At 54.2% G+C, this 19,801-nt stretch overlaps 1 protein-coding gene across 2 annotated transcripts; it reads right to left on the minus strand.

Moving 5' to 3' along the window:
• Positions 1-322: 322 nt before the first annotated feature.
• Positions 323-17,318, minus strand: PITX3 (paired like homeodomain 3). 2 transcript variants are annotated; one of them, XM_065746328.1, is made up of 4 exons: positions 17,079-17,318; positions 6,097-6,237; positions 2,388-2,581; positions 323-1,131 (listed from the first exon to the last, which is right to left on the minus strand). In XM_065746328.1, the coding sequence occupies exons 2-4, from the start codon at positions 6,203-6,205 to the stop codon at positions 568-570; spliced, it is 867 nt and encodes a 288-aa protein (XP_065602400.1). In that variant the 5' UTR covers positions 6,206-6,237; positions 17,079-17,318; the 3' UTR covers positions 323-567. The 2 variants fall into 2 exon arrangements, with proteins under 2 accessions (XP_065602400.1, XP_065602399.1); XM_065746327.1 differs by having other exon boundaries at positions 2,376-2,581.
• Positions 17,319-19,801: the final 2,483 nt, after the last annotated feature.

The raw sequence follows: 19,801 nt of genomic DNA on the forward strand, positions 1-19,801 counted from the left end.
TTCTCATGGGATGTCAATCAGCCAAGACAATGACTGGCTGCCTGGTAAGTAGGTGGGCAAGATGTTCTGCACCAACCCTTGTGTGTGGGGGGGGAGAAGGAAGGGGTTGGCCAAGCACCAGAGTGCAGCCTCATGTCATCCCATCGCTGCATCCTAATGTGGTGGCACTCGGCTGTTTTGGGGAGGGGGGTTTAGAGGGACAGGCCAAAATACGCTGAGTTCAGTTTCCCACGGGCTGGGCACGCTGCTTGCCAGGGCTTCTGCTTCCCCATAGTGCTTCCAGCAGTCTGTTTTGGTTTCTTTACCAACAGGGGTGGGGGTGTAAGTGTTTAGTGGCCAGGAAGGGAGGGGTTTGGGGAGGGGAAGGACAGTCAAAATTCACCATACGATAGTTAGACAAATCTTCATAGAGGTCCATCTGCCTGCTTGCTGCACGCTCTCGCTCTGTCATGCTCTTTTGCTCTCTCTTGCTTCCATTCTCATTCTGCAGGATGTACGCTGTTGTAGGGCTAAAGGTCTCCTCGTGTCAGGCTAAGGTCAAGTCCCCAGTGAGCAGAGAGCAGCACTTCATACAGGCCTGTCCACGGCGTACTGGCAAGGGCTCAGGTTGGAAGCTGCTGTCTGCACCGCTGGGTAGGTGAAGTTGGCATGCTGTTTGGCCTTCAGCCTCAGGCTCGCCAGGCTGGAGTTGCATGTGTCCCTGTACATGTAGGGGCTGGCTGTGGAGGCATAAGGACAGGCACTGGATGAGACAGCGGAGTTGAGGGTCGGGCTGTTCAGGTTGTTGATGTTTCCCAGGTTGTTGAGGCTGGAGGCAGGGACGCCAGTCACTGCAGAGGGAACCATGGACGAAGGCATGGTCATTGAGGCGATGGAGCTGGGTGGGGAGAACATGGGCTGGGAGGAGAGGGGGCTGACGTTCATGGAGTTGAAGAATGGGAAGCTCTTGGCTGAGAGCGGGCTGGTGGCGAGCCCTTTGGTGGCCCAGTTGTTGTAGGAATAGCTAGAATACATGTCATCATAGGGCTGCATCAGTCCATTGAACTGGGCTCCAAAGCTGTTCTTGCAGAGCTCAGCCTGCTGGTTCCTCTCCCGTTTTCTCCACTTAGCCCTGCGGTTTTTGAACCACACCTGTAAGAGAAGAGACAGGTGGAGAGTCACTCTGGGCTGTCCCTTGGCCTGTTTACCCAGCACAAGAGTGGGTAAAGGGTTGGGTCTGTTCCAAGGGAGGCTGGGCATCAGAAAGGTGCTGCAGTGAGGTGTCTGAAGTGTAGGATCATATCCTGGGGAGTTACCACCTAAATCAAAACCCAAGCAAGATGGCTAGAGTGCACAGAATGACACTAGGTGTTTGAGACCACCTGAAAGTGGTGCCCATGACTTATTGCAGGTCCTACATATCTGTGTGGATGCTGATGTCAGACAATAGTGCTGGTCCTGCACAGGCGGCGTGTTTAGAAACTGCCTCAGGAAACCTTTCTTGTCTCTGCTGTACCTTTGTCTTGTGGACCCTGGGCACTGCAGCTGCACTGTGTTTGTTTGGCATTAACTGGTGGAGGAGATCAAGGACTGACCAGGTTTGGTTCTGGCTTGCCCCTGAGGGCAGAAGCCTGCGTATTTGTCTGGATATAGGCTAACAGACATCTTCTACTGCCGGCCTTCTGTGTACTGCCTGACCCACTGTGCTTAACAAGGAAATGCCCTTTTTAGGAAGGAAAAGGGGGTAAAGCTGTGGCTATATTTCCAAGTGTGCACAGCTGAGGAACAGTGGTTGGGAGTAAAGTGTTCAGGGGTTCAGCTAGAGCCTGCTCAGTTGAAGAAACAACCTCTCTTGCTTTGCCCCTAGCTGATGCTGAGATGAATGCTAGAATTCTCTCTTCTAGCAGGAAAATCTGTTATTGTTCGAGTCCCTCCAACACTATAACTTCCTAGAGCATGGAAGCTGCTGGAAGGCTATTCATGGTGCTGCTAACTCATAATTCTAGCAGCAGAGAGAAGCTCTCATTCCAGCTGGAGCTCTGCCATGCTGTGCCTGTGACAGCACAGTGACTGAAGAGCCCCAGAGGGTGCCTTCTGGCAAGGCTGGGGATGATGGCACCACTAGGGATGGGTCTGGTGGGCTGGGGCAGCTGGCTGGGGAGGATCAGTGGAGCAGTCTGGGCTCTGGATATCCCCTACTGCTGCAAGCTTGTGCTCAGGGAGGAAGGTGCAGCCAGTGGGTCAATGTGGGTATGTCAGACCTCAGTTGAAGTTATTGGCGAGGTTCTTTCAAGGTGGGGAAATGTTCCAGTCCCCCTTATTTGAGGACAGCTTGGTGTCTTGCATCACAGCTGTTTTCCTGCCCATTGGGTGTGTGCATAGGGCCACAGTCCTACCCGCACTCGTGCCTCTGTCAGGTTGGTCCAGACTGCAATCTCCTCCCTGGTGCTCATGTCAGGGTAGCGGTTCCTCTGGAACGTGGCTTCCAGCTCCTGGAGCTGCTGGCTGGTGAAGTGAGTCCTCTGCCTCCGCTGCTTCTTCTTGAGCGAGCCATCCTCGGGGTTGGAGTCATCAGTCTGGTTTTGTTGGGACTTTTCAGTATCTGTATGCAAAACAAAGACAGGTTAATGGGCTTGGCTTTGTTCAGGGAGCTCCCCACAGCCTGCTATCATATGACTACTGCCTGGATGGGCACAGCCACCCAGGCTGCCCTTGGGTTTCCTCTGTCACCCTGGCGGTGGGTGGCAGTGGCAGAACTTTCCCAGGCCAGCTATTTCCTACTGTGCTGAAATCTTTCTGCCTTAGGCTCCCTTTAGAAAAAAATCGAAAAGAAATTGTCATTCATAATGCAACTAAAGATCAAATAGCATTTTTGCAGAGAAGTGGTTGGGGAAAGGCAGACTGCCAGTGATGGCAAGTTGAGGCTCTTAAATTAACTAAACCTGGGGAACAGACTTTTCTTTTCCCTTCCCCCTGTCCCTCCTTGTGTTTTCTTACTTAGGAATGCTTATTTTTAATTTTAAAAAGTAGGAAAAGGCCCCGTTTAGATCTTCTCTTATATTATTCCAGTATCTTCTGTCCTATCACCCCCTAGTCTTCCCACTTGGAGTTCCCTATCCAAGCAACTAAGTCTTTGTTCTGCTGCCCCTCTGGTGAATGCCCTGAAACTATTGGTCTCTGTGGGGATGCGTAACCTCAAAGTGCAGCTCAGCCTTTGCTGTCACCAAGTGCAGAGCTTGGCGTGCCTGCCTGTGCTAAGCTGGGATGGAGGTGAGCAGCTTGGTCATGCCTAGTGCTTCCCTGCCCCACAGCCTTCACCCTGCAAGCAAATGTTCTCCATTTTCAGATGTCACATCTGAGCCTCTCAGCAGTGAATGGAGGACAGTGAGTGGAGGAAAACTGCAGCTGGTGTCCTAAAAAAAAAAAAAAAGTTCTGCCAGGAGCCAAGACAAGTTGCCATAAAAGAGAACTCTTCCAGGGAAAATGAGTCGCTACTGATGTTCACCACCACTTTGTTCTGATCAAGAAGCAGAGTGAGATACTTCCAACTGAAAACTGTGTTTTCAGCAGGGAAGGGAAGTGCTTTTTTCTAGTTGGAAATATCAGCAAAACCAAATTGAGATTATTGCAAACAAAGGCAGAACTATTGTGTTTGGGAGAAGAATCTTTTTAAAAATCCTGGCACTGCTCCATTGGGTTTCAGATGAGAAGGATTATTTTTTTTTTTTTGTTTGGTTGTGGGTTGTTTTTGTTTTAAGTGGAAGCTGGCTTAAGAGGCTTTAAGGACCAGGAAAAAAAATCCTAACATGGCAGCTGTCCTGTACAGCCTCTGAAAATGCAGAAGGGCAAAGAAACAGGAGTCTGGAATACACCCAGGTAAGAAGAAAGGTATCTTCAGCTCCTTTGCTTGTGCCTTTCAAAAATAAATCCCACAGAAAACAAATGGAAGAGAGAGACCCTAAAAGGGGAGTCTGAAAAGCAGCTGACTGTGCGGTCTGTTACCTCAGAAACCTCTCCTGTTGTTTCTGGGAAAGCCCTGCTTCCCTGTGCCTGCCTTCCTCCAAAGGAGCGGCAGGGGTCCCAGAGTGCATGCCTCAGAGAGGCACCCACCCCTCATTGGGGACGGCACGTGTTGTAAAGTCTGAAGCAATGCAGAGTTCCTGTATGCTCTCTGCCTGCAGGTCTATGGCATGTTACATGCTTATGTTGGGTATTCAGGAACTTCAGGTACGTTGTAATGCAAGTTGGCTGGGAAGGCATGATCTCCTGTTCCCACCGGCAGGGTGCGGAAGGGTCTCCATCTGGGCTGGACCAGAATGAGGACTATTGAAGTGCACTCTTGAAACAGAAGAAGGCACAGACTGAGAAGTGGATCTGTAGGGATTGGCTGTATTGTGGTGCTTTCCTCACTACCATGTGCGTCCTCATGTGGGAAGTTCTTGGTATTTTATTTTTATTTTGAATAGCAATTATTGCTAAAGGGAGAAGTTTGATTTCTGTAGCTCAGTGCTCTAAGCCAGTGTTGGAAGAGGGAGACTCCTGCATTGCTCGTCTCCAGAACATATTAAAAAGGCAGTGATCACACCATGTTTGAGCTAGTTATTGGGAATAGCTCAGTACAGATGAAGGGACAACGTTTGGTTTGTTTGCTCATCCGCTAAGTCTGGGTTAATTAAAAGCCTGATGCATGCCTGGGATATGTTCCCACAGGAGCCCTTATCTGTGGGTTTCCAAAGAAGCTGCTGCCAAACAGGAGCTGTGCCCAAAACAGGAGTTCCTGCTGAGTGCTGCCCTTCTTCCCACAGGGAAGAATCACAACCACAGGGAATGATAACAGAGTAAAACCACTGGCTAATGGGCTGCATCCTTGTGGAAGAGCTAAGCGAGCACCTTGTATTCATCCCCCCGTGCCTTCTGAGGCTGAGTTTTTTCTGAATCTTGTGAAGCCTGGGCAGCTGTAGCAAACCTGCCTCATAGTCTGGAAAAACCTCTGCAACTATGCCTCCCTCTTAGAGTCCTTTCTGTTTCTGCACCTGCTGCCTTTGGCTCTTCCTGAGCATTGCTTTTGGGGACTGTTGTCTTTGTTTCTGCTGCTTCTCCAGGCAGAGAAAAGTGTACTGTAAAGAGCACAGATTGAGTGCTGCAGTGGGGACCACATGCAAAGGAAGGTCCCTTTGGGCTGCCCTGGGTCCCTACTGAGGAGCTGGCTATGGAATACGTCTCTCCCTTGCTCTCCTGCCTGATGATATCTGTCAGGATGGGCTGTTGCAGACACTCAGCACCATCAGAAGATGATGAGGACCTTGGAGAGCTAAGACAGACCAGGTTTCCACCCCGTTCCCCACCATCCCTTGCTCTGCAGACAAAGGAAGCGTAGCCCAGGGTAAGTAGGGCTGCCTGATGAGAGTGCAGGAGGCAGCAGCCCCCGTTCACGGGTAATGCCAGCACATAGCCACCTCCCTCAGATGCTTTATTTCCAGCCTGTGTTTAATACAGTGAAGAGTGACGTAGTCAGGCACCCGGCATTTATTGCTGACCTAAAATAGGCTGTGGTATACATCCTGTGCACATCGCCCCCTCAATGAAACTCCTGCAGTCATAGCTGGAATTAGCTGCTCATGCCTAATGGAAAAAAAGTCTGCTCAACTGGGAAGCCACTTTAGTGGAGACATGTTGCATGTCCCAGCAGCTGATGAGGAGTCACCAAGCTTGGGGATGTGCCCAACTAAGGTACGTGTGCAGCAGGGAATTCAGTGGCTGGATTCTCTGACCATAGTTATTCTGGTGCTGCACCCTCCGTGATGCTTGCTCCAGGGAATTTTGATCTGCATCATTATGTTGATTAGCTTCTGCATGTGAGTGAGCTAGAGGCTTTACACAGGGAGCAGCAGGCTGTCCCCAGCCCTCAGCTCCCCTTGTACAGGGAGCTTTGTATTGTCTCCCTTTGGCTGCAGCTGACAAGTTCAGCTTGAGGTTAACCCAAAGCATGGAAGACTTCTACCTTAATACTTAGGCAGCTCCTGTTGCACAGTGATGCTCATCCCACATCTCCCCCTGCTCTCTTTCTGCCCTGCAGCTTGGATGTTGCCCACTAGGAGTGTGGGGCCTTGTACTCACCACTGTGGTCCTGTCCCTTGCAGCTGTGCTCATGCTGGGGGGTGCCAGAATCTGAGAGGGACAGAGCTGGGCTGCGAGCCTCCGCATCTGCCAGCAGGTTGAAATCCATGGGGCAGAAATGGGTGGTGGTGGAGGAGGATCCTGAAAGAGAGGCACAGAGTGGTTAGGGAGATGGACCTGTGACTTCTTCCTGTCCCTATGCAAGGGGACTGGCCAACCCTGAGGAGAGACCAAGGGAAAGCCGAGGATCCCTGCGTGATCCTTGGACCTCCCTCTGGGGTTCCTAGCTGGAAAACGGAGATGCCAGGCCTTCTGCTGAGCTCCCCTATAAATCAAAGATCATCTAGTGACACTTCTATTTGCAGCCTTCAGAGAAAGAGCCTCCAATTTATAGGTGACATTCAGACTGAAATAGCAACATCAGAGCATGCTGTGTAACGGAGATCTGAGGAAGTGGTCCTGGGCCAGCCAAGGGCTGTTAGCGCCTTCCTCAGACATCCCGCTCTCCCAGCCTCCCTCTGCAGCTTCCTTGGGCCCTTCCTCACTTCCCAACAAGCTGCTCAGCACAAACAGCAGCCAAGGCCCCGAGGTACTCCTGAAACCACAGGCACAGACGGACAGACGTGCACATGCAGAAAACTGCGTGGCACCAGGAGGAAGGCATGCTGAGCTGCACAGAGGCTGCCACAAGCTCTGTCACTGCAGGTGGAATCCTTTTGGGTAAGTGAGGACCTTGGGAGCCTGAATTAACATGGGAGTCACATTACATGCCCTTGGGTGCCTGGGGACAAGCACTGACTCCTCTCAGCCAAGGGCTCCCCAGTGCTGTCTGTGTCTGCGGGCTGTCCTGACAGTATCCCAGCTGGAAGCTGCCCCCAGCTCCCACTGCTGTGGCTTCTCGACTGCCCTTTTCCATCATTCTTTGTCTCAGGGTCAGTAATTTGACCCTGTTCTCTGGGCTCTCCAGGCCGATGCTGCCCATGAGTTGCTGTCTGTGGTAATGTACTGGCAGGATGCGTAAGGTCCTAGCAGCCTCACCATGTGGGCAAGTGAGCTGGTCCCATGTAACCCCTGGAGTCCAGGTTCCAGCTCATGATGCTGCTACATGTGGCATGATGGTCACCAATGGATGTGTTGGTTTGATGGTTCCTGAGGGCCTGGAGAAGGGCAGCTGGGTGCAGGGCCTGCATTTCCTGACACCTCTGCAGTCCCTGGCTCTGCAGCAACTCCTCAGGCTGATGTGTCACAGCTGTTGAGACAGCATGGCTGCAGGTGCATGCTGCTGGGACCAGGTGCTCATGATTCTCAAATGAGGCCATGAGTGGCTGTGGAGACTGAATGGCTGTTGGATGGCTCTGCAGCCCCTCGAGCCCACGTGCGCCAGGACCAAACTGAGTGAAGATGGCATTTTGGCTGGGCTGTGTGAGCGCTCAAACATGTAAACAAGAGATTAATAACAGAGCTGTCGTACCTCCTTTGGATCTGGATGACAGTGACTAAGAATGTATTTTCAGAGCTGTCTAAAGCCTCCTGTCACTTTGATCAGGGCTGCTGCTGGGGCCTCAGCGAGATTGTACCTGCAGAGTGCTCTCAGGCTGTGGCAGGGCTGGAAGCTGGTGCTCACCCTGCTGGTGTCTGCTATGAGCTGTGGCAGCAAAACCATCAGTGTTTCCCCTCGCTCCCTGCAGTTCCCCTGTCCCACCTCTCCTGAACCTTAGTGCTGGCCACAGTGTGCCCTGAGAGTAGCATCTCAATGGGGACCCAGTGCCGGCTTCCCAGAGCTCTGCATCCTGCAGGCATTTCATCCTGGTTTGTGGAGCTGTGGCTCCATGCTCACCACTTCCCCCAGCCTTTGGTGACTGCAGACCACGTACACACAACCCTGTTGCTTTCTGCCCTGAGTACGCACATGGCGTGATGTGATGGGGCTGTGTTTTCTTTAATACCTTTGCAGAGAGTAGGGGGAGTCCATCTGCTGCTGATATTGCCATGGCTTTTAGCATTGCTCTTGGAATTATGCAGAAACGCGCAGTGAATTAATTCCCTGGATTAAGTCTTGATTAAGATGTGTGTCACTTTGCTGTCTCAGAATTTATTAAGAGCCCTTCTTGAGGTGGCGGCAGATGGAATTTCTGCCCAATGTTTGTAGATGATAATTTCCCCTCTTCTACAGCCATTTGCATATGATTGCATCTGTCAAGCACAATTTCCTCTCTTCGAGGGCTTGACTTCGCACTGGACCAGATTTAAGGAGGAATTCAGCCTCCTGCCTCACTCTGTGTACAGGACAGCATCCTCCACGTGGGGTCCTGTGTGCCTGGAGTCTTGTGCTCATCTTGCATAGGTTTATCAGTGCAAACTGAAGCCGGGAGAGGAGCATCTCCCAGTTGGTTGTGTGGAGGTGTAAATGACAATGAGACACCATGCCTGGGGTAAGCCAGCCCTGGTATTTAGGACTAGGCACAGTGTGCCAAGTGGCCTGCTGCAGGGATGTGCTGTGGAATCAGGCTAACACTGGCTCTAATGCATGGCCCACACTCAGGTTAAAACTAGTGCTTCTGACAAGAAAATTTGCTCTTTGAATTGAACTTAAAACTAGAAGAGTTTCACAGAGGCAACTTTGAATGTGCGTGATTGCATACTCACTGCACCCACCCTACATGGTGGCATCAAGCAGGGCCCTCTCATCTTGCTGTGGGTACAGCAAACAGAAGGAAATGGGATCTGCTTAGCATGGCCATGGAGGATTAGGGGAGGGATGCCACGGACAGAGCTCCACACCCGTGTTCACCCAGGCCAGCACATCTGCCAGCACAAAGGCTGTAGGTATTACTCTAGATTATACAGCTCTTTTGGATTTAATTAAAGGAGCTTTCTTCCCCACTGGCTAGATCTCACTGTAGGCAGAGACATTAAGAAAGTCAATGCTAAACCTTTCTGGCATTTCTATCAAACTGTTTGTCTGCTCTCAGGGAGCTGCTGAAATTGGCACCTCAAAAGAGTCTTTGGATAGCATCAGATTTATTGACTCCATCTGCGCCTTCATCTCTCTCACTTTCTGAACCATTCTGTTAGGGGTGCCTTTTGTACTTGTACCATGAAGCCAGGTTTGCTCAGTGCTTTCAGTTTTGCAAAATAACTCATGACCCCAGCCTGTTCTGTAGCTCCTTCCACCTCTGTACATCTTTGCTTCTGAGGTACGGGTTCCTAGTCCATACCAATAGGCATTTCCTTTGAGCTGCCAGCCAGCACATCCTCTCTGCTGGCAGGAGGCAGCAGCAGCAGGACAAGGGGCAGTGCTGCTGGCATGCTGGGGTCTTTAGCTTGAAGGATCAACTGGGGTCTTTGTCACCTCCCCTCCTGGATCGCAGTTACAAGTGGCTCCATCACCCAGGAGCAGAGATTCCTCCACTTGTTTCTTTTTTGTTGTTGGTTCTTTTTTATGGAGGAGGACTGTGAAGGAGCCATCAAGGCTGACTGCAAGCCAAGCAAAGCTATTATAGTGATGTCTTGGGTGCTGCCCGTGGCAAGAGGTCCTGGTACTGACAGGAGTGCTTTACCCATGTCCTCACATGTGCCTGCAGAGCTAAGGCCTCAGCAGGTCTGTCTGTGGGAGATGCTGCCTGTCAGGGTGTACAGCTCCAGCAGGGGCCTGCTGCCTGGGGTCCCAAGGGCTGCCAGCATGCCCCTCCACCTGTTGGTTACTTAACACATTGTCAGGAAATTGAACTGTCTCCCTGTACTTGGGTCCCAGGAAGGCTGAGCTGTGGTGGGGCAGCCCCACGTCAGAGGGAAAGATGCTGGGGCTGCCCTGTCCCCTTCCAACCCGTGTACTAGTGCAGGGACAGTGCCACACTAGTGCTGCTGGTTACGGTCACCAGGGCCACAGAACACTTGGCAAAGGAATCATGCACTGAGCTGAGGGCTAATGTGCTGCCTGTGAGGGCTCCTTCCTGCAGCAGGAGAGCAAGGGTGGGATGTGAGACAAGACTCTCGAGATCAAAGGAATACAGTCACAGGGAGACCAGGGTCATCAGTCGTTAAACCTCTCCGTGTAACTTTAAGCCTCTAATCTTAATGGAATTGCAGCAGGAACCAGGCAAGACCGTTAATCACTGGAAGATAAACAGCAGCAGCAAGCCAGTTACCCAGAGCACAGCCCTGTTACAGGCAGGGGAGCAGCCTTCCTGCCTGCCTCCTGGCCGGGGCTGCCTGAGGAGTGCTTCTAGGTGTGCTGTGCTCACCGATGGATCGCTCCTGGTGAGGGCTGAGTCACTGCTTATTATGAAGTCAGTTTCTCCATTTAGTCCTTGCAGTGCAGTGCTAGCCCCTGAACTTCGGTGCAGGGTATATTCATAGCAGCGTGTGCTTCATTGAAGCCTGAAATATTTTTTTCTCTATTTCATCAGCAGGATTTGCCAGGTCTCCCTGAGGTTCTAGTTGTCTCATTGCTTGGAGCTTGTTATTTGAGCCACAAGAGCACTGTGGGCAATGCATGCTATGCTGCCGTGCGTCCCACGTGGGCTGGCTGTGAGGGCTGCTGCTCCATACCCATCCTCTCTCTCCATTACCAGAGAAGTTTCTGATAACTCAGACTGGGGTGGGGTGAGGATGGAGAGATGTGCTGCTGCTGACACTGTGTGTGATGTAGGTAACGTTGCTTGTTTGCTCTGGGATGCCATTCCTCATTGCAGAAACGATGTTAAAAAGCCTGTTAGAACTATGAGTAGCAGTGAAGCGAAATTCCTTTATGTGTTTCCAGATCATCAGATAAGAGGTGCTAGGGAAATGCACGGCCTCGCCTAACGTGCCCTGCAGGGCTGGGGTCAGCCCACAAGGCAAGGGTGAGCCCCCAGCTGTAGCAGAGGAAAACAGCAAACGCCTGTTCTGGGCAGTAGAGTGTTAATAACGCATCGGTCTCATGCAGGACTGTCAAAGAGGGAGCATCCCAAGGAGTGACAACAGATACAGGATGTGTCCTGCTTGGCTGCACTGTGGCGTAGTAGGGTAGCAGGGTAACAGTGAGCCATGTGGTGGAGATGTTTTCCCTGGTATTCCCACCCTTGGCCCCAGCCTGTGGCAGCCCCGGGGAGGCCCAGGGAAACAGGCAGTGCCTTCACTCAGCTCGTGCCAAAGCAGCATGGCCAGGCACCCCGGCAGAGCTGCCCTTAGTCTACCTGAGCATTTCTGAAATGGCACCTGCGGGCTGGAGATACCAGTCACAGCACACAGGGGAAGCTCTGCCCGACTTCTTATGAAGCTGGTTCTTCTGTGCTTCTTGCACTCTTGCAGGAACCGTAGCACAGGGCTGGCTGTGTCCTGCTGCCCTCCTGGGCACAGCACCTTGGCTCCATCAGCCGAGGCTGTGCTTGTTCCTCTGACAGGCTCTGCGGTTACGTTAATAAAGCTGCACTTTGTTACAGCTCAGTTTGTTTGTTAGGCATCTGGAACAAAATAAATCAGCAGAGGCTCCATTTTGCCATAACGAATTGCAGTTGCACAAAGTTGCTAGCAATGTCAAGCTTCGGAGCACAGCAGTGCTGGGAGCTGTGCATGTTCGGTGGGTGCAGAGAAATGGATTGCTCTGGTCAGGGCAGAAAGAGGCTGATTTAGGGGAGAAATTTGGCAGCGAGCATCTTGCAGCCAATACAGAGCAGGGAGGGGACCCTGCTCTCAGGTCTCTGTGCACACAGCACATCTGTACACATCTGTGCAGGAGCAGCACAGCTGTTGTGACAAAGCCTGGTGGCAGCGTGCCTACACACCCATGCCCACACACCCGCTGCTCAGTGTGTGTGCAGGTGTGAGTGCTGCAGCAATTAAGGGGAGGTGGCCTGGTGCCTTTGGGTATCTGTGCGGCTGTAAAGTTGGCTCATCGAGGGAGGGTGGGCCGGGAGACAACCAGAGCAATGCGGTTCCCACTGCCTCGGAGCTTTGTATGCAGATGGAGGGCATCAGATGACTCAGCCGCTACTGGGGATGTCAGTGGCTCTCACAATTAGTAAACAAGCTGAAGAAAGCCCCTAATCAAGCAGGCTGAAGGTCGGGAGGCCTGGCTATGTCGCCAGCTTGCCGCACCTCGTGTGCGGGTCCGACCTTGGTGTGCTGTGAAGCTGTCAGTCAATGCTCCTGCCATAAATCCTGCCCGCAGAAGTTTGACTTGGCCATAAACAAAACTTGGCTAGAACGGTAGCTAGAGAGAATCTTTGTTGGGGGCTGCAGCTGGGTTGCTGTGGTAGGACAGCCGTGCAGAGCAGGGGCTGGCGGTGGGGAGGTGGCAGAGCCTGAAGGGCTGCGAGGGATGCACATCCCATTGCCTGGCCCCACCACTGTCTGAATGCAGCAAGCAGTGAGCTTAGGGCGCAGCATCCTGGGGAAGCGTGGAAAGGATGTGCAGAGCTGCCGGCCCCGTTTGGGGAGGCACGGGGCAGCTGCTGGAGCACCCGCCGCCACCACCTCCCCCTTTTATGGCCCTTGCACCATGCCCTGAAGGTCAGCCTGTTTACCCAGACATCGTGCAGAGGGGAGCAAGGGGGAAATCAGCCCTCCCCACTGCAAACACGGCCGGCCCCAACCCCACAGCCTTGTGCAAGCGGCTGTGCTTGCAGGATCGGGCTCCGCAGTGAACTGCTCTGTGCCCGTGAATCTGGAGGGCACAGAGACAAGGGAAGCAGCAAAACCCGGTTCTGAATGTTAGGGTCCTGAGATGCACCACGCTGTCTGGGGACTGTGTGCAAAGTCGGGGCTTTTCTTTTTCTTTTCTTTTAATCCTTAGTTTTTTCCATCTGTTTTGTGCAGCATCCCACACAGAGCCCTGGGAGGTAGGCATTTGGGTGGGTAAGGAAGAAAGCAGCAGATCCGTCATTACTCATTCAGCCCAGCCCGCGGGCAATCCCATCAAAGCAGTGCAAAGGGCCGGGTTAGGGGGAGGCGGGCGCTCTGCGAGCGGCTTGGGTCGCAGCCCCACGTTGCAGGGACACCTCGGCACCCCGAGATCGGCCGGCAGCCCGCATCGGGTACACGCGCTGAGCACTGCACAGCCACAGCCACAGCCCCGCCGCGGCTGAGCTCCAGCGCCCGCTGCCACAACGATGCTGTGAAACGCTTCTAACGGGATACGCGGTCATGAGCTGCTCCTCGCTTGGCATGCGGGATTGCTCCCTGGTTAGGTAGGTACGGAGCTGCACTAGCACGGTGCTTCCAGCTCAACGAATATCACTCACGTCTGCGAGTATTTCTTTCTTTAAGCACCCTGGTACATCCCGTCCTCGAGACAGCCTGACTTGTATTTTGAGGGAAAAAAAAATGCATTTGCTTAAAAAAAAAATAACCTTGCAATAATTGTGTATCTACAAACACAAACAAACAAACAAAAAATCCTGCAGAACTGGAAGTTTTGGATATTGCGGCACCAAAAATAAAACCGATGGAACAAAAAGGGAATTTCATGTGGTTTTCATTGTCAAGTCTAAGCTCAGAAACAAACAGGAAATAAAAATGGCTAAAACAAAAGGGATTTCTTTTAAAGTGTGTTCAAATCCAAGTGGGGAGCTGGTTTATTTGGGAGGCATTTTCTGTTTATTTGTCTTTCTGAAAGACAAGTAAATATAAATGTCCACACACAGACAGGTCAGTGTGATTTATGGCTGAACTCTCATGCATCTCTCTGGACAGTTATTGTCAGCATCTCCTAAAAACTGGCTTTGCAGAAACGGCACCAGGAGAAGGGGCTGAGGATTCCCAGCCTCACCAGTGGTGCTTTTGGTTCGTCTTTGTGCTGTCTGCAGGCAGCACTGCTGGAGCTGAGCCCTCCAGCCCAGCCATACCCGAGGCTCTGCTAGTAGCAAATAATGGCATTTATTTAAATAAAGGGGGCTGCAGCAGGAGGGCTGTGAGAAGCAGCAGGCTGCATGCCCCATCCTAGAGACACTAACAGGTCTGAGGCTGTCAGCTCCTGGGATGGGGGAAGTTGTTGGATTGGCTTTGCAAACAGGTGGCTCATTCACAGTAGCTCGGATGGTAATTTCTGAGGGGTTAATTGGACAAACGCAGGTCTGCTCCAGCTAAAATCATGAGGAGCTGTAGCACTGACAGTGCCTTCTTGAATAACTTGAAATGCTGAAGAATCAGATGTACAAAATTAATAGCAGCTCCTGCACTTTAATTCTGGTTTCCCTGCTCTTGTTCATGGGTAAAAAGGGTGTAAGTGCCTATTTTCTGGTGGAACTGTGCTTTGGGAGATAGTGCAGAGCATCGCAGCAATGCGGTGTTCCTGGCTCAGGGCTGCAGGGTGCTCAGTGCTGCCAGAGCTCAGTTTCTCCTCTGTAACACCAGGCCACGTCCCCTTGTTCGAACACACCTGAGTCTGTCCCCAAAGACCCTATAAGGAGCTGGTGGCACTCTCAGTCCCAATCAGGGCAGAGCCAGCTCCTGCCACAGCTCGACCTGACCCACTGTGCCTCCTGCAGCAGCCTCAGGGCTGCCTTAAACACCCCATGCAAGCCAGGAGCTAATAACCAGCTTCATTCAATTCCCAGTCACATTATTATCCAATCTGCCAGAGACATTAATATTCAGAGGTGAGCCAGGCGGAGGGCAGGGGTGTCGGCACACAAAGGAAGGACAGCAGGCACAGTGCAGCCACACAAATCCTCTCTCCCTGGCTGCCTGCATCCCAGCCCTACACTGCTGGAGGACTTTCCCCAGCCCCAGCTGTAGTGCCAGGCAGTGCAGATGGAAGGCAAGACAAGGGCAGCCCAGCACCATGTTCCAGCCCACAGCCAGAGGTCCCAGAGCTGGCACAGTTTGATGCCCTTGCACCCCCACAGCAAGTGGGGACCTTCTCTCAATGGCCAGGCCTTAAACAAACAACATCCTCCCGTGTTCGGTCAGGCAGCAGTGCCACAGCTCCTGCTCCTGGCTCTGCAGCCTTGCCCTGTTGTAGGACACATGGCGCGAGGCCACCAGCCATCCCTACAGGGACTTCATTCCCAGCCCAGGACCTCCCCTGTCCCCAGAGCTGGGGCACATGTGCCAGGTCACGAGACAGAACTCATGTCCCCAGCACATCTCATCTTCCTTTCGGCGCGCTCTCTCAGATCAGGTTTCTGGCTTTTTCTTTTTGGCAGTCTCCAGAGCTAGCCTTACCTCTCAATCTCATGGTTTCGGTAGCATCTGACAGACAGAAAAGATGCTGCTTTTTTGCTGACCCCCCCCATAAGGTGCACAAATGTATTTGTTGAGATTAAGCCACATTTCTCACATCTACTATTTGCCAGAATTAAGCCGTTTTAGAAAGGCAACAGATATTAAGCGAGGCTTGCAGACACACTTGACAACACTGCAGGGTTTTCAAAGCAGTGCCCAGGACAGGACACATTTCAGTTACTGGGATATAGCCGAGTTTCAGAGAGGCTGGCTCTCATACGACCCTGGCAGCAGCCCGAAAACACTGTCCCTGCCCTGCACCCTCACGCAATGCCTGATACTGGGCACTGTGATCATCTGATAACGAAAGCCACCTCCTTCCCCGTTTCTGCAGCTATCAGTGGGGCCCGACAGCAGCTCCGTACCCCGCCAGTCCCTCCGGAGCCAGCAACAGCTCTTTGTCCCCGCAGGAAGGCACCACGCAGCTTACACAAGCGTCCGACCCTCCGAGGGTGCAGGGGGCTAGGGGAAGACCTCACTGCCATCGCCAAAAGCACGGTAGGACAGGATCACGGGTGACGCTCTTGAAAGACATCTTCCCAAGCTGCCACTTTTTTGCATCTCCCTAAGCCGCAGCGGGGACGAAGCCAAATTCACACCGCATCCCACAGGACGCAGGCCGGGTGCACAGAGCGGCAGGGAAGCGCCGGGTTCATCTCTCCAGTTCCCGCACCACCAGCTCACACCAGTGTCCCCCGCAGCCCGCCGAGCCCAGCACGCTGCCGGGGGGGCTGCCCGTCCCGTCCCGCTCAGCTGTCCCGCAGCGGGGGCGCGGGGCCGACAGGTGTGCCCCGCTCAGCAGCACCGTGCCGGGCCCCGCCACCCCCCCGAGCCCACTCCGGCAGCTGCAGCGCGGGGCCGCTCCCAGGGCCGTCGCCAGCCGGGCCCGAATCGCCCCGTGCAGAAAGACGGAGCCCCGGCCCCGGGCCCGCTCTCGTTGAGCGCAGAACAGCCGCGCTCCGTCGGGCGCCGCTCCGCTCTCTATGCCCGGCGGTAACGGCTTCCCCGGGCCGCGCTCATCGCAGGGAAGGTGGACGAGCCCATGCCAGAGTCCGGAGCCCGACGGCCAGCTCTGCTCGGAGACTCCCGGCGCTGGCCGGTCCCTGCTCCTTTCCCCGCAGCTGCCGATGGAGCCGCCGTCGGGGTCCGGCGCTTCCCTCGCACCTTCCCCCTCAACCAAACCGGCTCCGCTGCTCCCGGCGGATACCCGCAGCCACGGGCCGGCTCGCCCGCTCTCCGGAGCTGCAGGGAGGTCGGCTCTGCTGTAAACAGGCGCCAACCCGTTACATAAATATCATTTATCCAACTGTCCGAACGCCGTCGGGCTGCTTGCGTTTTTCCCAGGCGCTGTCTCCCCGCGTCCCGCTGCCCCGGGCCCTGCAGACAGCCGAGCCGCAGCCCGCAGCGCCGTTATTTACAGCAAGCCCCGGCTAATTTAAACAGCCCCAGCCCCGCTCGCCCCAGTGGAAAATGCCTAAGTTTAGCAACTGCCAGGGGCTCCGGGAGCGCTTGCCGGGAGGGGCCCGGGCAGCCCAACGGGACGGCCGGACTCGCAGCACTTCGGCCCCTAGCAGAGCAGGGCAGGGGCCGGCCCCGCTCCCCTGCCGTCCCCCGGCTCCCGCCCCGGGCACGGCACTGCGGCCCCGAGCGAAGCGCCCCGGGGATGCTCCCGCTCCGCGCCAACTCCGAGCGCACCCGGGCGGGCACCGAGAGCGCCCCGGGGAGAGCAGCGGACCGCCCCGTTCCCGGGAGTTGTCTGACGGAGGGGCACTTACAGCAGCTCCAGATGCGGGCTCGGCTCGGCGGCCTTAATCCTGCGAACGGGGTGTCGCCGCTGCCCCTGCCCCGCTACCCGGGCCGCTCCGCTGCCGTCAGAAAGTAAATCCCCGCGACTCCCCGGCACGCCGCGCCTCGCCGCCGGCCTGCGGCTCACGGGGAGGGCAGAGGGCGCCGGCCGACTGCCGCCCATTCACCCGGCCCATTCACTTTATGGCGACGGCCGGCGCCCCCCGCCAGCTGCACCAGGCGCCCCGCTCCCTCCCGCCCCATTCCAGCTGCGCGCCCGCCGCCGCCCGCCCCGTCCAGCACGGCCCGCCCCGGGCCCGCCCCGCTTCCACGCCGACCAATCTCTGCACGGCTCGTCCGCATCCCGCCGCTCTCCGGCTCTTCGATTCGCGACGGCCGCGCCCCCGCACCGCCTTCGCCGCCGCGGCCGCACCGTGGAAGGGGAGCGGGTGGTCCGCGGTACGCGGCCAGCAGGGGCTGTCCGGCGGGTCCGGACCCACCGCCGGCTGCTGGACGCGCGGCGACAGCGGCAGCTGTCGCGAACGCTGATTGCGCGTTAGTTCCTGCCCCGCCGTCTCAGCTCTCGTCGCACCGGGAGCGCTTCGGCTTCCCCTGGGGAAACCCCGCCGCGGGGTGCCGTGCCCCCGCCGCCGCCACGGAGGGCGAGATGCGCGCTTCTGCGGCCGGGTTTCCGTCCTCAGGTCACTTCCATGCTGACCCGCGTGTCGGCTTATGGTGCTAAAGGTCAGCCTGGAGCTCGTCCACCGACGTGTTTTAGAGATTAGGAAATAACGTGAGAATAGGAGTGGATTTTAACCCCGGTGACTTATGAGCCGTACGGAGGGAGCCTGCTAAACCCATCACGTGGTGCATAGATGCGTAGGGGGAGAGAAACGAGCACGGAGAAGTGCAGGATGCGAAGAGGGGTTAAGAAGACACGGCACTATGCATTGCTGTTCAGAAACAAGCTAACACGGCAATGCAGAGGGTGTGGGAGGGCCCAAGAGAAGCTGACAGTGTTCAGATGCTCATGAGAAATTACCACATTTATTAATAGTAGCAACCTAAGGTTCCCATTTGCCTCCCTACTTTATGCCTCCACTAAGTGACTGCGAACCAGACCACGACTTTTCCCATCTCTCATTTTAATGCCCCTTAGGAGCAGGCACAGCACGCAGCACTGGCGCTCCCCAGGACAGCCCGTCTCTCTCACCACATGCCTCGGGGAAGTAGAAAACCCGGCTCGTGGTCTGCAGCAATAAAGGGAATGATGTGAATTGCCTCTCATCCCTCCAAGCCTTCCACCGTGAGTAGCCTGCAACAAATACAGACAGTACTTATGCTTTAAAGTAATGATGAAACAAAAGTATTTTTAGCTATTTCCTTTGGGCAACTGCAAATAAGAACCAGCACTCCATCTCAGGCTTGTTCCCTGCGGAGTGCAGCACGAAGACAATCCGGGAACAGGAAGGCTTTTGCTGGGACAGCCTCCTGCAGCCGTCCTCTTGCAGGAACCTGGGTGGGAGGGCATTTCGTGTCTTGATGAAATGTAGCAGCAGCTCTCGTGGACACTGCCAGCATTCTGAGTTGCAGTTCGTATTGTCTCACCAGCTGGAGGATTCACTGCTGCAGAAGAGACCAAGGACTTCACCTGGGCTAGGAGACGGATGTTACTACTTCACATTAATGAGAATGTAAGGAGAAAAAAGTAAAAGGAAACTAAAATGAGACTGAACTTGTGAAGCATCTTGTCAGAGAGATGGGATATGCAGAAGTGAATCACAGTGCAGGTTAGGCATGCTTCACTTTTCACTGTCTGGGAAGAGTGTGTTCTCAGAGGAAACCCTGTCTCTGTTACAGGCAGATATGGTCCTGAAGCTGCCTGGTTTCACTGCTCTCAGAGAGTGCTGCAATTGGCTTTGGTGATCATGGTTTCCATCTTTGTGTCTTAACTAATCTTTTAGCTGTTCATGCCACCAAACGCCTTGAAGAGCAGAAGTGAGGCTGTAGTTTGGCCTCTTGGGCCAAGAAGCAGAGGGTGCGTTTGATGCCTTTGTGGTAGTCAGGGCTCCCACTGCAGTGCGCTTGTCCAGCTGGCACTTGGCAAGTGCAGTGGGCTTCATGCCCAGGTGTATCACATAGCTGTAGCCTCGCCAAGAGGTGACAAAGATATGACTAAGTGAGGCCAGGTTGCTCCTGCCAAAAGGCATGGCTGCTTGTGGCCAAGCAGAGAACCTGAAAACACTGGGAGTTTCACGTCACTGGGAAGTGCACCTAAGATGTGGGCTATGTAGAACAGCTAGGAGGATGTTTCAGCTCAAGGAGGCTGCTCCGCAGCTTCAATACTATGTTCTGTATGATTGCCAGAGAAGGGTTTGATTGTTCTTGAGTCTCTCAGTTCAGATTTGCTGCTCCAGCTGTAGGTCCTGGCCTGAGTGTTGATTGTACCAGATGCAGAACATCAGTCTCCATTTGGAGAGCTTTCAGCTGGCTGTGAGCTGGCCTCTACCTGAGCTTGCTCTAGAAAAGGGCAGCTGCTGGGAATGACTGCAACATTTGTTTTGAATGCTCATCTCTGAGGAGAGTGTCTGCAAACAGTTCCTAGCCATGGTGACTACTTCTGCCTTCTAAGTCAAACCCCTTCCTATCCAGACTGCAGGAATCTGAGGGATTTGAACATTTTGCTGTTCTGATCTTGAGTTTCACTGTCCTG

The sequence above is a fragment of the Cyrtonyx montezumae genome, unplaced genomic scaffold (assembly GCF_038088225.1).
Source record: "Cyrtonyx montezumae isolate F1298 unplaced genomic scaffold, pur_monq_1.0 scaffold_4, whole genome shotgun sequence".
Classification (NCBI taxonomy): Eukaryota; Metazoa; Chordata; class Aves; order Galliformes; family Odontophoridae; genus Cyrtonyx; species Cyrtonyx montezumae.